The 18,026-nt window shown below is 42.9% G+C and overlaps 1 protein-coding gene across 1 annotated transcript in view; it reads left to right on the top strand.

Annotated features, from left to right (window-relative positions):
- Positions 1 to 2,024: 2,024 nt before the first annotated feature.
- LIN7A (lin-7 homolog A, crumbs cell polarity complex component) overlaps positions 2,025 to 18,026 on the top strand; it is a 50,253-nt gene continuing 34,251 nt past the window's right edge. Inside the window, exon 1 of the mRNA XM_056341890.1 lies at positions 2,025 to 2,449. Within this exon, the coding sequence (XP_056197865.1) occupies positions 2,170 to 2,449 (280 nt within the window). The 5' untranslated portion in view covers positions 2,025 to 2,169. The remainder of the gene's footprint in view (positions 2,450 to 18,026) is intronic.

Below are 18,026 nucleotides of genomic sequence, written 5' to 3' on the forward strand. Positions count from 1 at the left end.
ACTATTTCTCATGGACTTGGCAAAGGAAGAGTTACTGCACAGCTTCCTGCCCCATTCCACTCCCTTTCTCCAGTTGATGAATTCAGCTGGACAACTGCAATTTTCCCATTTCAGCCACTTAAAGTGTTCCTCAGCTAGGTCTTTAAAAGTATTCCTCAGCTAGGTCTTTAACATTCTTAAGCATTAACTGTGCAGCTATGCTGATTACAAAATGTTTAATTTCAGCAAATGCTGCTTTTCATCTTCCCTGAGTGCAGCTAATACTCCCATTCAAGTCTCTCATCCAAGTGCCAATTACCCCCTGTGGCAGAGCACACAAAATCTGACCAGTGGTAGATGAAAAAGGATAAACCCAGAATAAGATTGTTGCTTTCCACAGGCACCCTGCTCAAGCCCAAACATTGATTTTTCTAAGTTACATGTTTCTAAAACTTTATATATTTGGCATTAACACTACATATTTATTGATAGAAAAGTTAGTGTTATAACTGTATTTTGCTTCTAAATGTCTGTTTGCAAAATGGCAGTTTAAAAGAGCAAGTCTGAGGGTTATGAAGCCCTATATGGAAAGCAATTTGGTTGACTAATTAACTCGGCACCTTGATTTTAATATTACTTAAGCACACTTTTATATCTTTAATAGATTTTTTTTCAAGTGTCATAAAAGTTTGGGAGTTGTCACAGGTTGTTACAGCTCGAAATGTGTACTTCTCTGCTGAGGACTACAAATCCAATACACAGCCATGTGACTGCGTAAGAGGAGCTGCTCACTTTATGTCAATCCAGCTGCTATGCAAGTACATAAGAAATACATAATATACACCCTTATGTTAATCTTTATTTAAAAAACTGACTGCTTGCCACAAACTTTGGTTATTTTAGCCAGCTGAAATATTTTCTTGGCAAGATACCCAAATGGGTTCCTGTTTATTGTTTATTAATTAGAGAAAATGGTGCTGAAATCAGTATGTCAGAGGAAGTGGGTGGTTCACATACGCTATTTAAACTTCTCTAATTTCAAAACGGCTTGAATGTATTTTTAATCTCCTCTGAAGACTTTTAATGGCCACATTTCCACAGCTTACCCAATTATCCATACTAGTGCTTAAACACCCTTGCAGTTGAAAGACTTTACTGACACACCGCCTTGAACCGCTGCACTTTCAAGCCGCCTGTAGTTTGTCAGACGGCGCTGGGCAACATTTCTGCTGCCTTCCCTTTGGAGTGACACTCCACCCCGACCCAGAGCTCCGACACTGCACCCCGACCCAGAGCTCCGACACTCCACCCCGACCCTGCACAGGGCAGTAGTCCAAGAAGACGTCGTTCCTCCACGCCGTAGGGAAGGCAGCAGAAGCTCTGTGGGACTCTGCCACACCACACCTTTCTCGGAGACGGCAGCTGACCAGGTTCCCTTGACTTCAGGTGAACAACGAGGGCTGACACCCAGAGGGCCACCGGCAAACCTCACAGAGCTCCGGTGTGAGCTTCCTCCTTCACGGATGGTCTTCTGCGAAGGCCTCAAGGTCACGCAAGCTGCAGCATACCGGCAAGAGGCAGCCGCCACACACCGATGAGCACTGCCGGCTCTGCAGATGCCAGGACCGAGCCGCACACCGTGTGCCGTGTGGGCGGGGGCTGGGCTCCCGGCGGACGGGCGGGCCGCACCTGGCAGCTGGAGGTGACGGCCGGACCGAGCGCGGTCCGGCCGAAAGCAGCGCTGCGGGACGCTCCCCTCGGCCAAGGCCCGGCGCAGGGGCCCGGTACCTCCTCCCCCGGCTCCGCACGCGTATTCCACCCCCGCGGCCACCCTCGGAGCAGCGCCTCACCCAGACGCACCGTATTCCACCGACTCTGAGCAGGCCCCCAAGCCCGGGACGGGGCGGGGCGCCCCGCCCCACCGCCCCCGGCCCAGGCGAGGCCGGGCCGCCCGATCCAGCCCCCACCGTCCTCCCCGCCCCGCGGCGCTGCGGAGCTCCCCGCCCTCGCTCCTCGCTCTCGCTCCGCCGGCCGCTGCGGCATCCCCGGGCGGCGGGACCGGCGGCGACCGGCGACCCGCCCCCCACCCCCGCGCACGGCCCGGTCCCCCCGCGGGCCCCGGGACTCGTCCCTGAGGCGGCCGCGGTGTGACGGGGGCCTCCCGCCGGGCCCGGCTCCGGAGGCGCAACGATGCCGGCAGCCCGTGCCGGGCCGCGCAGGGCCGCCCTGCGGCCGCAGCACCGCGGCGCCCCGTCTGCGGCGAGCCGCCCGCCCCTGGGCACCCTCTCCACCCCGCTCGCCTCCTCCTCCCACGGAGCCACCCTCCTCCTCCGCCCCCTCTCCCTGGCAGCCTCCTCCCCGCCCTTCCCCGCACTCCACGCCGGTGCCGGAGCCGCGCGTCACTCGGGCTCCAGCCCCGCCGCAGACATGGCGACACTGACAGCGGTCCAGCCGCTCACGCTGGACAGAGGTAAGCGCGGCGCCTGCCGCTCCCCGCTCCCCGCCGCTCGCCGCCCGCTCCGCGCCCTGCTCGGGGGGCGGCCGCGGCGCAGCGCGGGGTCCTGCCTCGCAGCCCCAGCGCGGCGGGCGCTGCAGCAGCGGCTCTCCCGGTGCCGCCGGCCGTGCCGGCGGGCGGCGGGGGCGCGCCTCCCCGCGGGGCTCGGGTGGGCGGCAGGAGAAGGGCTGGCACGGAGGACGTAAAACTTTGCCCGGGCAGGGAGTCGGGGTAGGGCCGGCATCCTGCCGGCGGGAGCGCGGCGGCGCCGCGGGCGCGGGATGTGGCTGGGCAGCCAGCGCTCCTCTCCGCGCCGCGGGGCCGCTCCGCCGCCTCCGCCCTGCAGGGCTCCCCCGTGGGCGGCCGAGCCGGGAGCCCCCGCGCCGCCGCCCCCGCAGGTGGCTGGGGGGGGGGGGGGAGGCGGGCCGCGGCGGGGGCAGCGACTCCGGCCGGCGGTGCCCACTCTCCCGAGTGGGGAGCCCCAGCCTCCCGGGGAGCCACGGTCGTTCGTCGGCAAAATGGGGCGTTCTGGGGGGCTGGCGGGGGGTGACGGCAACTTCTCTGTTCGCTGGCCGGAATGATGCTGCCCCACAGAACGGCGCGTCGTCGCTTTCCTGTAGACGAGCCCCCGGCCGGGATAGGGGGAGCGGTCGGTGTGTTGCCAGCCTTGGGGCTGTGTCAGTAACCTGACCGAAGTGATACAAGAGGGTGCTGAAATCTTGAAGTTATGTGAAAATTCGACTTTTGCCTCCAGGCTGTGAAAATTGGACCTCTCCTTCCCAGTGCATTTGTGCCTGTAATAAGGCTCAGCAGAAACGTTATTAGATTTCTGTGGGTTACAGAGGAGAGTAACTTACCATTCTGATTTGGTTTGCTCCTTCAGCTCCATTCGTTAGAGATGTCTAACAGCTCCCAAGTTCAGCATCCTGAATTGCCGGGGTGTCCTTCTTCCTAACTCTCATCCCTGGGCTCCAAAAGGCTCCCAGCATGCATAAATCTTGTAGTCTTGAAAGCATGATTGAGGCCAGTGCCTTGGGCTTTTAAACATTTTGTTGCAGAGGATTAAGATGGGCTTTCTAAGCAAAACAGAGAGGTTGTTGCTGTAAATCCTATGCAAAAGAAACCTGACAAACTCAGTTTCAAAACAGTAAAGGACAGGTAGGCACCTTTTCTAGAACCCATTTGGGAACAGAACAGCCCACAAAGTACTCTAAATATGGCTAAAATTCCAACATTAGTAGAAAAGAAGGATCTAAAGTTAATTTTATTGAAATAACAAAATGCTAGCATGCACTTCAAATTAAACTGCTCAGAAATCCACTGTGTAATCTACAGTTTCACCCTAATACTGTTTTCAGTAAGCAGGACAAATCTATTTCCTGGCAAAGGGTTGAACAGATGGCAATCCATTAGCAAACCTGGCTTTTCAAAAGAAAGTATTACTATTTCAGAATTACACATTCCTTTTCATTACTAAAACTATGCTTTAAAACATCCACAATACACAAAAATGCAAATTAGTCCCAATTTAAATACAAGCATCTGTTGTCTCTGTCCAGGATATGCCTAACCATTTGGCAGAGGTGCCAACATTACAGTTTCCCTGGTCATCAGCCAGGGCTGATACCAGTGCGAGTGAGATATAACAACACAGAATGATAGGATGTGGTGTGCAAAAGGGAAATACAGATAAGATGTAGATGTAAATACTGCACCTGGCCTGCAGAAAGCCATTTCGTCAGAGGGATACACTTCGTCATCTGTAACATGTTGCTCCTACGTCAGTTGAAGATGGTGGGCTGAAGCAGCCCCAGAAGCCACTAGACCAAGCCCACTGCTTCCAGGTATTTGCTGTCATCTTTCACAGCCGTGAAAAAAGGAAAGTGTGACATGGTGAGATTTTCCAGATTTCTGTTGCTTTTATTAAAGCAGACGCAGCTACGTTTACTGTCACTGTGTTTTGCACAGCTTTGCTGTGATCTAGGCACAGCCTCGAAAAGTCTTGTACACTCATATCCACTTTGCCGTGTCCCATGGAGAGCTCAGCGCAGAAGAAAATAGCGAGCGTTTCAGAAGAGGTGGCATTAATAACCTTGCATTGCTGGGGGAATTGCTGCTTGATCTCTGTCCAGGAAGGGTTCTGCATTTGCCTCGCTAAGGGTCACCGAAACAGTAAAACATCATATAGCTACATACATTAGAAATCCGAATTGCAGTCTGACATGGTCTCCTCCTGGCCAAAAACTGATACACAATATTCTAGTGTGGAGATAGGAGCTTTTTTAAAGCCTGACATAAATGGAATTCAAAACCTGTATGGTAAAATGAATTTCCATTTAAAGGTGAAGGGCATGTTGTGTGTGAATGATTGAAAGCCAATTACATTCTGGAAGATTACTTCAGTCCAAAGCACAGGAATTAATTTCCTTAATTCTTGTCATCATGTGCCTTTCTACCTGCACAAATGTGTGCAAGTTCCATTAGGGCTCTTTAATATGTGGAACAAGTTCACAAAATAATGGAAATTTTAATCACTTACTATTTAATCTCAAAGGCTTTTGCCTGACCTTTGTGTGGTGCTCTGCTGGGGGGAGGGGAAGGAATCAGCAACTGTTTCAGAGAGGAAAACTCAAGCAGTGGAGCTACATGTGAGTACCACTTAGGGAGGATGGCCCCAGTGTTTGGGTGCTTTGGGAGGGTGAAGAGCCTGCCTGCTGGGTGTCTTCCAACAGCCAAGTAAGTCTTCTCCATAAAAAAAAGTGCACCCTTCTTATCTTTATTGCACATGTCTCACATGCTAAATCGATACCACCTCATTGGCAATCTCTGGTGTCCATCAGAGCTAACTGGGGGAGCTTTTTAGGCTGATTCGAAGCTTAAACCCTGAAGGTGTAGGGAACTACACCTTGTTCCAGGTTGAGTCAGAAAGTTACAGTGCTGTCTTTCATAAAATGGCAAGCAGAAAAAGTAAGGTTGAGATTTTTTTTCTTTTTTCATTTGTTTAAGCTTATGGGCTTTTAAGTACGTTCCCAGCTTAATTTACCTCCATAAAAAAAAAACAAAAAAACGAAGTGGTCACTCCAAACCAAAAGGGAAACATTTAAAAATATCTGTACAATTTGTTTTTTACTTCTTCCACAGGTATGTCTTTAGTAAGAACTTGGTTGACACTGATTTTTGTTGCAGAGTGCTCTAGTTGCAGTGAGTTGGCAGTTTCCGACAGTATCTATTTGTATTGGCGACAGTTTCTATTTGTATTGGCACACCACTCCTCACATCTTACATCTTGTCCTTCTCTATATAGGATGGGCAGTGCTGCCTTTGCCTCTTCTCTCAATGTCCTTTGTCTTCCCTCAGCCCACCCCATGACCAGCACTTTAGTAGCCAGAGCCCCGCACCTCCCTTTGCGTGCCATCTTCTGTTGCCTTGCTCTTCTCAAAGCCTCAGAGCAGTTAACTCCATCGCTGTGTGCATTGCCCACAACCCTTACCCGTTTTCACTGTTCAGAAACCCAACTTCCTTCTCTAATATTCTGTTGTTCTGCTGTCCGTGACCATCAGCACCTCACCAGCTTAACATCTCAAATGCTGCATGCACATCCAGTGGCAATGTTCTGCTTTTCTCCAAGGGTAATGGCATCTGCCCCAGTCAGCTTGGCATCTTTGTGGTTCTCTGAGGATCTCGTGTGAGTTCCTGTGTGCTGCAGGTACATGTTGTGAGCAATTAGGAATTAAAGGAAGCTTGTTGTGGTTGGGATCACTTAAAGGGTGTGTTAGCAGCATCTGATGGAAACATTTTCTGCAAGTACCATTACGCTCCCAGAAGTACATTGGGAGGGAATAGATTTCTGTGCTTCCCTTGGCACTCTTTCCTGGAGTGGTCATCTGGAGGCGTGCAAATTGAAGCAGATGTCTTTCTGGCTATGTATAATTGATGTTCTTCTCTGTCTGAACTTTTTTATTTTGTTAAACTTCCATCAAATTTTTCATAAAGCTTATCTTTGATTTTTACTTGTGCTCTACCTTCCAAGATGAGAATCTGCTTTGAAGGAAAGCTGACCATGTATTTTTCCAGATTGCTGCAAAACCTCATCCCAGTTCACCTCTGCATAGGACCATGAAAACATCAGCTTTAAAAGGGCACTTTTGAAAAGTTCTTGAAAATTATAAAATTAGCCTGCGCAAAGACCTTCTTATGATTAAGAGCAAGGGAATGTCTTTTCATGTGAAGGGGGGATTTCAACTGTCTTTTGTTAATAATCCGTGTCCTATTATGTTTTTCCTTATATAGTTACTATTCGTGTCACCGATGGTTTCACTTCTTCATGTGACTGAGGATAAAAGAAGAAATTTGAATAGACTGACTATACAGGGCTGTTATTTTGATCCCTGTGAAGTTTTCTAACAAGGTCATAGCTATTAGCTATTGCCAACCAAATTTCTATTGCCTTCGAATACATCCTTGGAAACTGGAAAGAACTCTTGCTCTTTGGTTGTAATGTGTAACTGAGTTCTGTTGTTTTTTTATGAATTCAAGCAAGTATTTTTCCAGTGGAGTGTGTGTCCCAAATCTTCTTGAAAATCCTTTATAAAGCACCATGTTCAGTGGCAGTAAATAAAAATATGAATGGATTTGGAATTGCCATCAGCTGTTAGAGGTGGTAGGCAAACCCTGCCAGATGTGGTACCGGATGGCACCTGACCATTAATATACATTGGTACTTGCTAGAGTACTCCTTCCTTCCTTGTCATCTCTTCTTATAATTTTTCTTCTCATTACATCCTCATAGCCTACATAAATGGGGATTTTCCCCCATCTGTGCCCATATATATGCATATAACAGAAATTATATTGAACATAGATTACAGTAGACTGTGCATATTTTAATATAATGTATGTTATCTTAGGGGGAAAAAAATGCAACGTACTCACCAGGAAGAGAAAATCAGACTCATTAAGTGTGAAATACAGTCCTTGACAGAGGAGCACCATAAGGCCAGAGCTCTCTCATGCAGGGTGAAGGCCTGTGGAGCAGTGCTAAGCGATGTGCTGCTCCCTGCCTGGCTCCCTGTCTGTCACAGGGATGTCTTCTCTTGCTCTTCAGCCTAGCATGCTAAAATTGAAAAATACTTCTGCAAGTGCCGCACGCTTTAAGTCTTAACGTTTCTGTGCTTGGTATGCCAACTGAGGATACATAAATAACCAAATTCATTCTTCCAAGAAAAAGAAAAAAGCCTATTGTTTGTAGGAACAGAAAAAAAAGTGACAATTGTAGTCATAGGCTGAAATGTTTGTGTTTTTTACATAAGTCTGTCAACATGTACTTGATTTTTTAAAATGTGTTTTTATGAAGGCATGGATTAAGATATTTATGGGTGATGACTGGGATGTTTTGTGAGGATCTGTGCAGTTCAAGTGTTGGTTAGTTAAGTGTGCAGTTTAGCTGCCTCCTGGAGCTCTGGAGCTGGAGGCGGAGCAAGTACCTACCTACATGTCATCTTCGGTTTTCATGAGCAGTGTAAAAACACATGGTTTGAAAAGTTAATTGGATATGACCAGCTTAAATGTGTCTGGCAGCATGGGTTTGACCTGAAGAGGTACTGGGGCACATGGTGGCACAGGAGCTCTATGCTGGGCTGGACATGCTTGAGATGGGCTGGGTGCCTACGGGAGCATCTTCAGCTGGCCTCACCTGCTCAGAGGGGGACCCTGTCCTCCAGGCCGGAGCAACTTCAGGTGACGTGCAAACTGAGAGAACTATACCTGTACAGAGACACACGGAAACACCTACAAAACTCGTGGCATCTTTTAACATTGTCATCTTTGTTTTCTTAAATTTCTTAAATTTCCAGTCATGTTTCCTTCAGAAACATGTAATTGATAATAAGACGCATCTCTGCAGAAGCTGGATGTGCAGTCAGGAAATGTTTGTGAGGCACCTTTGAAAGAGTGACCACACTTTGGCCAGCCGATGGCTATGCAGGGACCTTGTGTTCCTCCTGCTCTGTCAGGCTGAAAATATTCTTTAGACATGGTAGCAGTGAAGTAATCATTTTAGTCTAATTTATGCTGTGTAGAGCCACGTGGTAAGCTGAGCTCACCTCTGTGTGTCCTGCTTCTCATCCCTCATGGGGACCTGCTCCTGCAGCTGGGTGAAGTGGATGAGGTTTTGACAAGCCCCTGCACAGGTGCAAGATTCACCAACAAGTTGCAGGAGTGTTAATGATTAGAAGGCACAAGAGATGCTATTTTTGTATGTAGTAAGTGTATACTTTATCTACATAATGTTGAAAAAGAAGGATTTGTTTTATAAATAACATCCCTATGCTGCTTCAGTTTCACACTGATGTCTGAGAGATATTTGTGGAACTACAGAAAAAAAACATCTTAATGTAATTGTAAGCAAACAATTTGCTTAATGCCATCCTATTGCTTGAGTTGGACCCCTCTGTTGATGTTATTAGACAGAAACTTTCTTAAAAAATGTGACAGGTTACTGAAGTCATCAGCTTTGTGCAGAGGATGATCTGTCCTTTGAGTTCGGTGTTTCAGGACATGTACATGCATATCTTTAATGAAGATGACACTTGTGCAAGTGCAAAAAGATACAAGCTTTTGGCTGATTGGTGTTATTTAGATACAAAATAATGTTCTTGTAGATAATGCAGTAGAATTTGAAATACAAATTATGTAAAGCTATTTATTTTACTCATCAGAAGCACAAGTAATGAGAAGTTGAGCATTTAAGAGGAATCCAAGCAAAGGCAGACACAGGGTTTTGAGAAGCATGTAACTGTACATTTGTAAGTCTATTCCGTCATGCATCATGCACAGTTGTTTTGTTTCACATGATGCATTTTTGATATTTTAAAAGTAATGCTTACTAACGTGCTGTAAACAGTACATGTATGTATAAATCCAGGCATTTTTAAATTTAATCACAGTCAGCTTAATCTTCTTTTGAGACTGTTGCTGGAGAGTCAGCCTCTGAATTAGAAACATTCAGCTGTTTACTCTCCATTCTGATGAGATGATTTGATTCAGAAATGTACATTTACATACTAACAATGTTTTCCTAAGTATTTCAACCACAAGCTTGGAACTTCGATATGTTAAATACAGAGGGAGATATATATATATACATATTTGAGAACTTGTTTTACCAGGGTCCAAAATGGAGTGGTTAAACGAACCCAAAATTTCTCAAATACAACTCAGCTAAGTTACCAGAAAACTGAAGAGAGAATATTAACTCTCTTCTTGTTACCTGAGCCCACATATACAGTCCTTTTAGGTATGTGTATGTAACAACTACATTGTATCCATTGTATTGCCCAAATGCCATCTTTTCACTGTTGTCTCACCAGTCTCAAACCACCTAGAAAAACAGAAGATAAAATCATGATGCTAGACTTCAAGTGGCAATTTGTATTGTCACAACGTACGCACAACTCATAATGTGTTGCTATGCTAGTGCTACTTTACTAATAATTGAAAGAAAAATAGAGAAAAAATCTTGATTAGGAAGCTGTGTCTCGAGAAGAGATCGGAGGAGTGATTGTTCTTTATTATTTAGAAGATGGAACAGTGAAGTATCCATGAATACACAGAGCATCAAAGCATTGATTTTAATTGTTTCTGTATAAACATGGATAATTGTATAAGGAAAAGCGTTGCCCAAAATAGGCTCTTAATTTATTTCTGCTGAACAAAAATTACATTATTACTGGTTCTTTTCAATAAAAGCCCATGTTTAATCACTAATCCTTCACATCCACTAACTCTTTGATTTTCTTCTTCAGCCATATTTTCTGAAAAAGAGTAAATCTCCTAGACCTTAAGATATGAATCCCTTTACAATCAGTTAAGCATTGGGGAAGAATGTACTTGAAATAGATCAGGTGGATGACCGTGGCCATCAGCAGCAGTCTTAGCCCTCAGAAATTTACTTACCATTATCTCTTCACATTTCAATAGATTTGGCAGCAGTGTGTTTGTCAAATGGCATTTACTGAATCAGCACAGGAACAAAAGAATAATATAGCTGTTCTTTGTTATACAGAGCCAGACCAGGGAAACATGAAGAGGGCATGACAGCTTTAACACCTATGAAGCAGTCTTAGGAAAAAGAGGTGATTGTATATCTGATCCCCTCTGTAGCCTGATAGTCTTGTAACTCAAGAGTAATAGCTCTGGAGTTTCTACTAATTTATACAGCACCTTTTGCATCCTAACGGTAAAACTGTGTCAAAGTATGCGGGGGGCTTCTCATATCTTAAGTAGGTACTTTGTGAAATCAGGCTGCAACCCGAGGTGAGTTCCAGATCTGCTCCTATTCTCAGCGTCATTCAACATGTAGTACACAAAGCAACAGCACTGCAAAGGTGACAGTGAGCTCTGTTTCTCACAGGGGCTTCTGTTGCAAAGCTTTGTTAGTAACTTGCAGCAGTGCTTCAACATAGTCACAGCTTTCTTCTAAGATCGTATTTGTTTCAAAGTTGAAAGTTAACAGTGGTCAGTTGTTGATACTTACCAGCAGTGTATCTGTACTGCCTAGTTTTGTAGGGATTTATTAACAAAAGATTTTATTTATATTGCTTTCATCTTGCTGTCATAGCTATTCACATACACACTTTCAAAGAACAGGGTTTTTTTCCTTTCCTGAGAAATGACTAGTATGTAGCCAGCTACCAGAGGGATTCAATCTGCAAAAAGCAATATCCTTAAATCCACTAAAATCAAAGAGAGAATATTAACTCTCTTCTCGTTACCTGATCCTACAGATAAAGTCCTGTTAGGTATGCGTACGTAACGACTACGTTGCATCCGTTGTATTGCCCAAATGCCATCTTTTCACTGTTGTCTCACCAGAGTCTCAAGCCGCCTAGAAAAACAGAAGATAAAATCAGGATGCTAGACTTCAGGTGATGGTTTGTATTGTCACAGTGTACAAGTGCCAGTAGCCCACAGCCATCTTTCTGATCTTTCTGGTAATAACAGAGAAAGATTTAAGACTAAGATTAGCTGGAGAGATAAGAACTGAGGAGAGGCAGCAGGAGACTCTGGTAATGACATACGAGCAGAGAGGTGAGAGTTACTGCTTTGGCTCAGACACAGTGCCTGTTGTGAAGGAGAATTAGCATCCCTAAGTTAACCTTGCCTCCCTTGGCGAGGCACCTGTTGGGGCCTTTTTTCCCTCTTCCTGTCTTCTTCCCTGCCAACAAAAAATCTCTGATGCAAACTAAAAACACACGCTGAAAGTATCAGTGTGGGAAAGGCATGAGGTTGCCCATATGGCCAAAACTTTTGTTTTGTGATGTGCACATAGGATGCATAAACACTTGCTTTTGCTTAGGCAGAGGAGCAAGAGAATGGATTTCAGCTAAAAGTGTGGTTTTTTCATCATGTTTTTCTTTGTTCAGCCAAGAGTATTCCTTGTAATTATTTGTTTTCTGCTTCTCTAGCTTAGTCAACTTTTTAATTCCTTCACTGATTTTCATATTTTTCCTATATGCTTGCGAATTAAAATGCAAAAACAAGTATTCTGTTAAGTAGGGTCCTTGGGGTATGTTAATGTACCAACCTTTTCTTCTTGTAATCTGGGATCAGAACCTCTAAAGTGTTTACCTTTGCAGTTTCAGCAAAGTGTCCAGGGTGCTTTTGTCTGCTGTTTAAAGCAGCTCCACTCCAGCATGGTGAACAGAGTCCGCTGAGGCAGAACTGATCCTACAAGATCAAGTGGCGTTGTGATCAGGAGACAGATGAGGCTGGTGGAGAGTTATCAAAGCATCTCTTTACAAGATACCTATGGCTATGGGAGGCAGCAGACAGCTTCCTTGCTTTCACATAGTTGAACTTGTAGGAGCTTAATTCCCAGGTCTGTTCACCATACTGAATTTCTCAGGGAGTTAAAGCTTGGCTTCAAAGGATTTTCTTTCTGTCATTTCATAGTTTCAGGAAGTCAGACAGAACTCCATTTTAGATGTCCTGTGTAGGCAAATAACTGCTTTAAACACCTGAGATCTCTCTTTTTAAAAAAAATTGCTTAAAGACTGAGAATTAAATAACAAAAAGTCTAAAGTGAAAAAATATCCTGCTTCCTATGGCAAGCAAAGGCTAATTTTTTTATTTAAGGAATGAATATATACTTACATATTCACTGTATATGTAATACATATTTATTTGAATACAAAATAAACTTTTTTTTTAAAATGTTGCTTTTTATATCATATTTGTAGCTGACTCTCCCTAGTCAAAAAAAAGGGCCAGAATCATGTCTTGTCTGTTCTGTTCAGCGGTGAGTGGCTAGCTATAAATCATAGTTACGATCACAAAAAGCAGGTATGATTAAGCCATATAAAGTCTAAACTATATACAAAGGGCAACAAAAAAGGAATTTTACCTTCCCTTCCCTTGTCTCTACAGCTAATGCAGGGGAAAAATCATAACATTCTGTTTTAAGTACTGTGTTAAAAAAATTTCAGTGCTCTTCTATATGCATGATCAGCTTTATTTTTTAATCTTTTCTCTTAAAGGATAATTTAGTAACTTGTTTTCATGTCAATGCTATGTTCAATACCTACTATACAAAAGCAGTTTCAAATGTAAAGGGTTGGTGTATCTATAATGTCTTATTTCTTACAAGTGGCAAAATGTTCTGGTGAAAATTTTTGAATTTCTATTTATGCACCGTCTCATCCTGATTGCTTTAGAAACTGCAATGAAACTAATAATTTGGAGGAATAAAAAATATATCACTGTTTAAAAATTATCATGTTTTAAGGTTAATTTTAAATGCCCATCTTTGAAAATTCTGAATTGTATTGTTACTCTTCAGGCCTCAAATTAAGCCAATGAAACTCACCTTATTGAAATGATCCTGAATTACGCATTAATTCCATCTTTACTGTTTTGTGATTTATGGTTATTCCTTTAAAAAGCAATAATGGAAATGTGATAGTAGATTGATATCTCTTTCTGTCACATGCACACATGCATGCACACGCATGCACACAAACCAAATCTGAAAATTGCTGACAAAATTGGTCCAGTGACTTACATCGGTTATGTGAAGGCTTCGAGGAAAAAACAGAAGACTGGGTCTATCTATGTAGAGTAATTAATATTCTAAGATGATTGACCAAAGTAAAGCAAATCCAGTTCTCCTAGTTTGCCTTCATGGTAGGTTAAGACTATGAAAAACCCTAGTTGAGGAGAACAGAAATCACTTGTTAAAACTTAGAAGAGTGGGAAGCAGCGAGGAGATTACTGAAGACGTTGTAGACATTGTGAGGTTCAGAGAACATAGAGGAGCATAATTTTTCATTTAAGGGAATCTTTTGAATGTTGCATTTAAACAAGCTAAGCAGAGTATTCGGGAGCAGTATGTCTGAAACAGCAGTATTTCAGTATTTCAGGCAGAACGCCTGAAACGGCAAAAATGACTGAAATGGCTGGAGAGCCCTGAAGGGCTTTTGTGGTGTTGAGGGTGCTGGATGGAGGGGTCTCCACATAGTTTGCTGTCTGTATGTGAATCACAGGTGGCACTGCTTTCTCTGCGAATAAACTGTGTCCTTTCTATAAGTAATTTTGCTAAACGTCTCAAACCTTTGCTGTCATATTCACGTGTTCCTGCCAAAACTGCTTGGAAAACTCATGGTATATAACACTGCCGTGGGGTGTGCAACAGCTGGGTCATAGGGTCTCTAAGAATGGAGTGAAGCAGAGAACTTGGATGCTCGTGGTGTGCCTGAGAAGCTACACCCAGGCAAAACCTGGGTGCGGCTCAAACACATAGAAACATATAGACCAAAACATGGTCCGATGAGCAGCCAAAGAAAATGAGCCTACCCCAGGCAGTGGGGGAATGTATGTAGAAACACATGGGGATGAGCTGTTAATGTCATTGGGGGCAGTCAGTTCATATCAGGCAAAAGGAGACAGACAAGAGAGACACTCAGTTCTATTTCATGGTTGATTTTTCTCATACATAAGAAGGAAAAAGTCCATAAAACCATTGGTTAAGACATATTTAAAAGCATTAACTAAAAAACATGTTGGTCTGCCTGTTAATGATGCTGTTCTTGTCAAATGTAACTGTTCCGAAGTACAGTGTCTCCTGGACCACATGGAGATAAATTTGCATGAGTCATTCACTATATATCCGGACAGTAAGAGTGGGTTTCATCATACTGATGTAAATGTCTAATACGTAGGATGCAGGCATGTACATCTCAGCTAATCATCGAGTCTCCCTTTTTAGTCAACAAAGGGAACAGGCACTCCCAGAGTATGATTCATCTCATCTAAAATAGGTCAGATGAATTGTAGCCTCAAAGTGTCTGTTTTTCCTCATTGACTGTAACAGCAGTCGAGGGTGAGTCGCTGAGCTGTCAATGTCTACATCAGAAGCGTGGAGGCTTGAAACCCTCACTGCAAGATGAATCATGAGAGCTTTGTATGGTTGTTCTTTGTCATATTTATTTGTGCATTCATAGTGATGCTTAACCAGGGGAGTATAAAGTGACACTGCGTTAAATCTGTAACTGCTACCCATATCATCTAAACTAGAGTATGAAAGCACTGGTAGTATTATTTTTTCTATAAACCACTATAAAGTCTTGAATAATGTTGCTGTTTTCTAACAGCTTAGCTCATTGTTCCCTGCACATCAAGTCTGAATTACCATGATGAGGTACACCTTTATGCTTACTGATTAGCATGAAATTTGAGGCAAGATAAATATCAATTTAAATGGGCAAAAAAAAAAGCTGTTCTTTGCTTTAATGTTTCTGAACTCTCCAGATTAGATTATATAAATATATTAAATTAATAGAAGAGCTTTTGTATTCCAGGAGAGCACTGTGCTGATAGTAAGGAACCAAAGAGGTGAATGGAGGCATATTGGACAATCTGGTATTTGACACCAGAGTAAGAATTGCCATGTGGTACAAAGTAATGACTGACAGCAGAGCTCTAGTAATACAGAAAATTTTCAGAAGATACATGCTGAAAATTTTCCAAAGCTGGTACTTGAACCATGTAGTCACATAAACAGTTTGATAGAATGTACTGGGGCTACTGGCTATGAATTATGAATGAACTTTGCTAATCACCATGGAATTCTAATTGCCCAACCATTGATTACCTCTGCCATTTGTTAGTGTTTGGGGAAGACTGCTAAACACAATAAAGCATCCTGTATCGGCTTTGGGAATTATGATTAAAAGTTCACAGAATAACATTAAGAATTCTGGAATGCATTCTCATGATCTTAAAGGAATAACTAAACCTGAATGGAAGTATTGGAGGAATGAAAAACGACTGACATTTGAAAGGACCTGTTATATCATGGAAATTCTTCACCTTCAGCCTTATTAAAGGTCTTCAAAGACGATGGAACAGAGCTTAAAAATTCCAGGATTATTATTCTGTAATGCCATGGTGAAGCTATGAATATTTTAGAGACTTACTGAGTATCCTTGCTGTCAGTTTGTAGTGATGTTCTATATCTCTGAGGTACCAAAGGGTGGTGTTGATGCAGCACATTTACTTTTCCTAGTAACTGGCATACTAATTCAGTGAAGGTCTCCAGAATTAACAGGAACAAGGCGTAGAAAGACCTCAAGAGGATGAGAAACCTGTTCTCTAATATCTTCTTAATAAACAAGTGATCACTGTATTTTGGCTTTGGGAACAACCCAACAACATGATTTCTAGAGCAGTTATCAGAGCAAAGAAATACTGTGTTTCTGAGTGATTACTGTTTGAACCCAAACTAGTATTACACAGCATTGTTGCTACTATTTAACTGCCTAATAGTCTCATAAGTCAGAGGATAATACATTTATTTTAAGGACTGCAGCTCACTCATAGACTAACACAAGAGAGAAAGGTTAGACATTGGTAGATATACCACAGTTTTCACATTTTGCAGTATAAAGCATGCACGTGTGTTCTTTTTCAAGAGTCACTGTAGTATTAGATGGGACATATTTAGCATGCTAAAATAATTTGCTACATTCTTCCTAATAATTTTCAACCTATCTACTAAACTGAAACAAACAAACCCTGCACAAAATCTACCGGAGTGAACCCCCAGACTGGACAACTTCCACAGAATGCTGAAGCCTGGACTACCCAATTTTAACAGTAAAGTGAAAGAGCACCGAGTCCGGACCAGCCAGGTTTCTTTCTGTGGATTCATAATCTGCTTTCAAGTTGTAAAAGCTGAATTGCAAAGTGTTGGAAATAGCATTGACTTTTCAAAGAATTCAGCAAATTAAATATATCAGTCTACATTGTGCATTGCTAGCTATTTGAATAAAAATCAGCAAGTGAAAACAATATATAACAGAACAAAGTGATAACTAAGCCAGATGACTTTTCTTTCAACTGCTGTATGGCTATGTATACATGATTCAACTTTGTTTAGTATTACATGAGAGTGTTCCACTTGTATCACAGTATGGTATTTTGCTAGTTCTGTGTTCTAGTGATTCCTCTCTTTGTTAGGGTTTGTATAGTAGTAACTTTCTGCTTGTGTCCTGCTAGCAACGTAAGTGAAACTTCATTCAAATGAAAATACAGAAGGAACATTTAAAATGAAGATTCTTTTTTCTGAGAGTCATGCTTTTCTTTTGATGAGTGCACTTGATAAAATGTGTTCCACCCACAGCCCCCTGCCTTCTATGTATTTCACTGATAATGTGACCCACCATGCTGAAACAGTATTATTTACTGAAAGGCTGTAGGCAAGCATGATGATGAGAAGACAAAAAGGGAAGTGAATGTTAAACAGAATGGGAGAGAAAGGAATTGTGCATATTATGAGGAAATCAGGAAAAAAATGGTAAAACAAAAAAAGTGTGGTTACAGTTGGATATAATAAGTGCATATTGCTTTTAAAATGTATGCATCTTAGTATACAGAGGAATAATGCTACCCACATTGTTACTCAAAATTCCCACTAATTTCGATGGGAAATGAAGATAGATTTCAATTATATTGGCATGAGTTTAGTGTTAGCATAATGGAGCTCATATTTTGGAAAATGTTTGAGAGTAGGCAAAACAATCCTTTTCAGAAGTTGTGTTTAAAAACACGTGCTCCTAACAAAGCATCAGCTGGCAGCAAACAGCTTTGGCCCTGAACACATGCCTCATTTTCATCCTGTAATTTTATCCGATGAAGCTCTATTATTCTGTATTCTACCATGAGCAATATCCCACTAGCCATTGCCAAACTGATCAAGCTGTGGGCCTAACTGTGACAAGAGTAAGAAGAATAAGAGTAAGCTCATTCTTAACAGATATGATAGGTGAATAATAAATCAAAGCGAGAACTTGGGCAGCAGCATTCATGTATTTTAGCATGTTGGATGAATTTGGAAGTGTGGAGAATGAGAATGCTCTTGGAATATTCTGCTTTTTCTGTACTCCCAACCACTTCTGAATCACAAAGTTAAGTAATGTAGTATTAGCAAATAATGACAACTTGGTGCCCAGTTTTGCCTGTGAGACTGCATACTAAACACCTGTGCCAGACTTTTCAA

Source organism: Falco biarmicus, chromosome 5 (genome assembly GCF_023638135.1).
Source record: "Falco biarmicus isolate bFalBia1 chromosome 5, bFalBia1.pri, whole genome shotgun sequence".
NCBI classification, from domain to species: domain Eukaryota; kingdom Metazoa; phylum Chordata; class Aves; order Falconiformes; family Falconidae; genus Falco; species Falco biarmicus.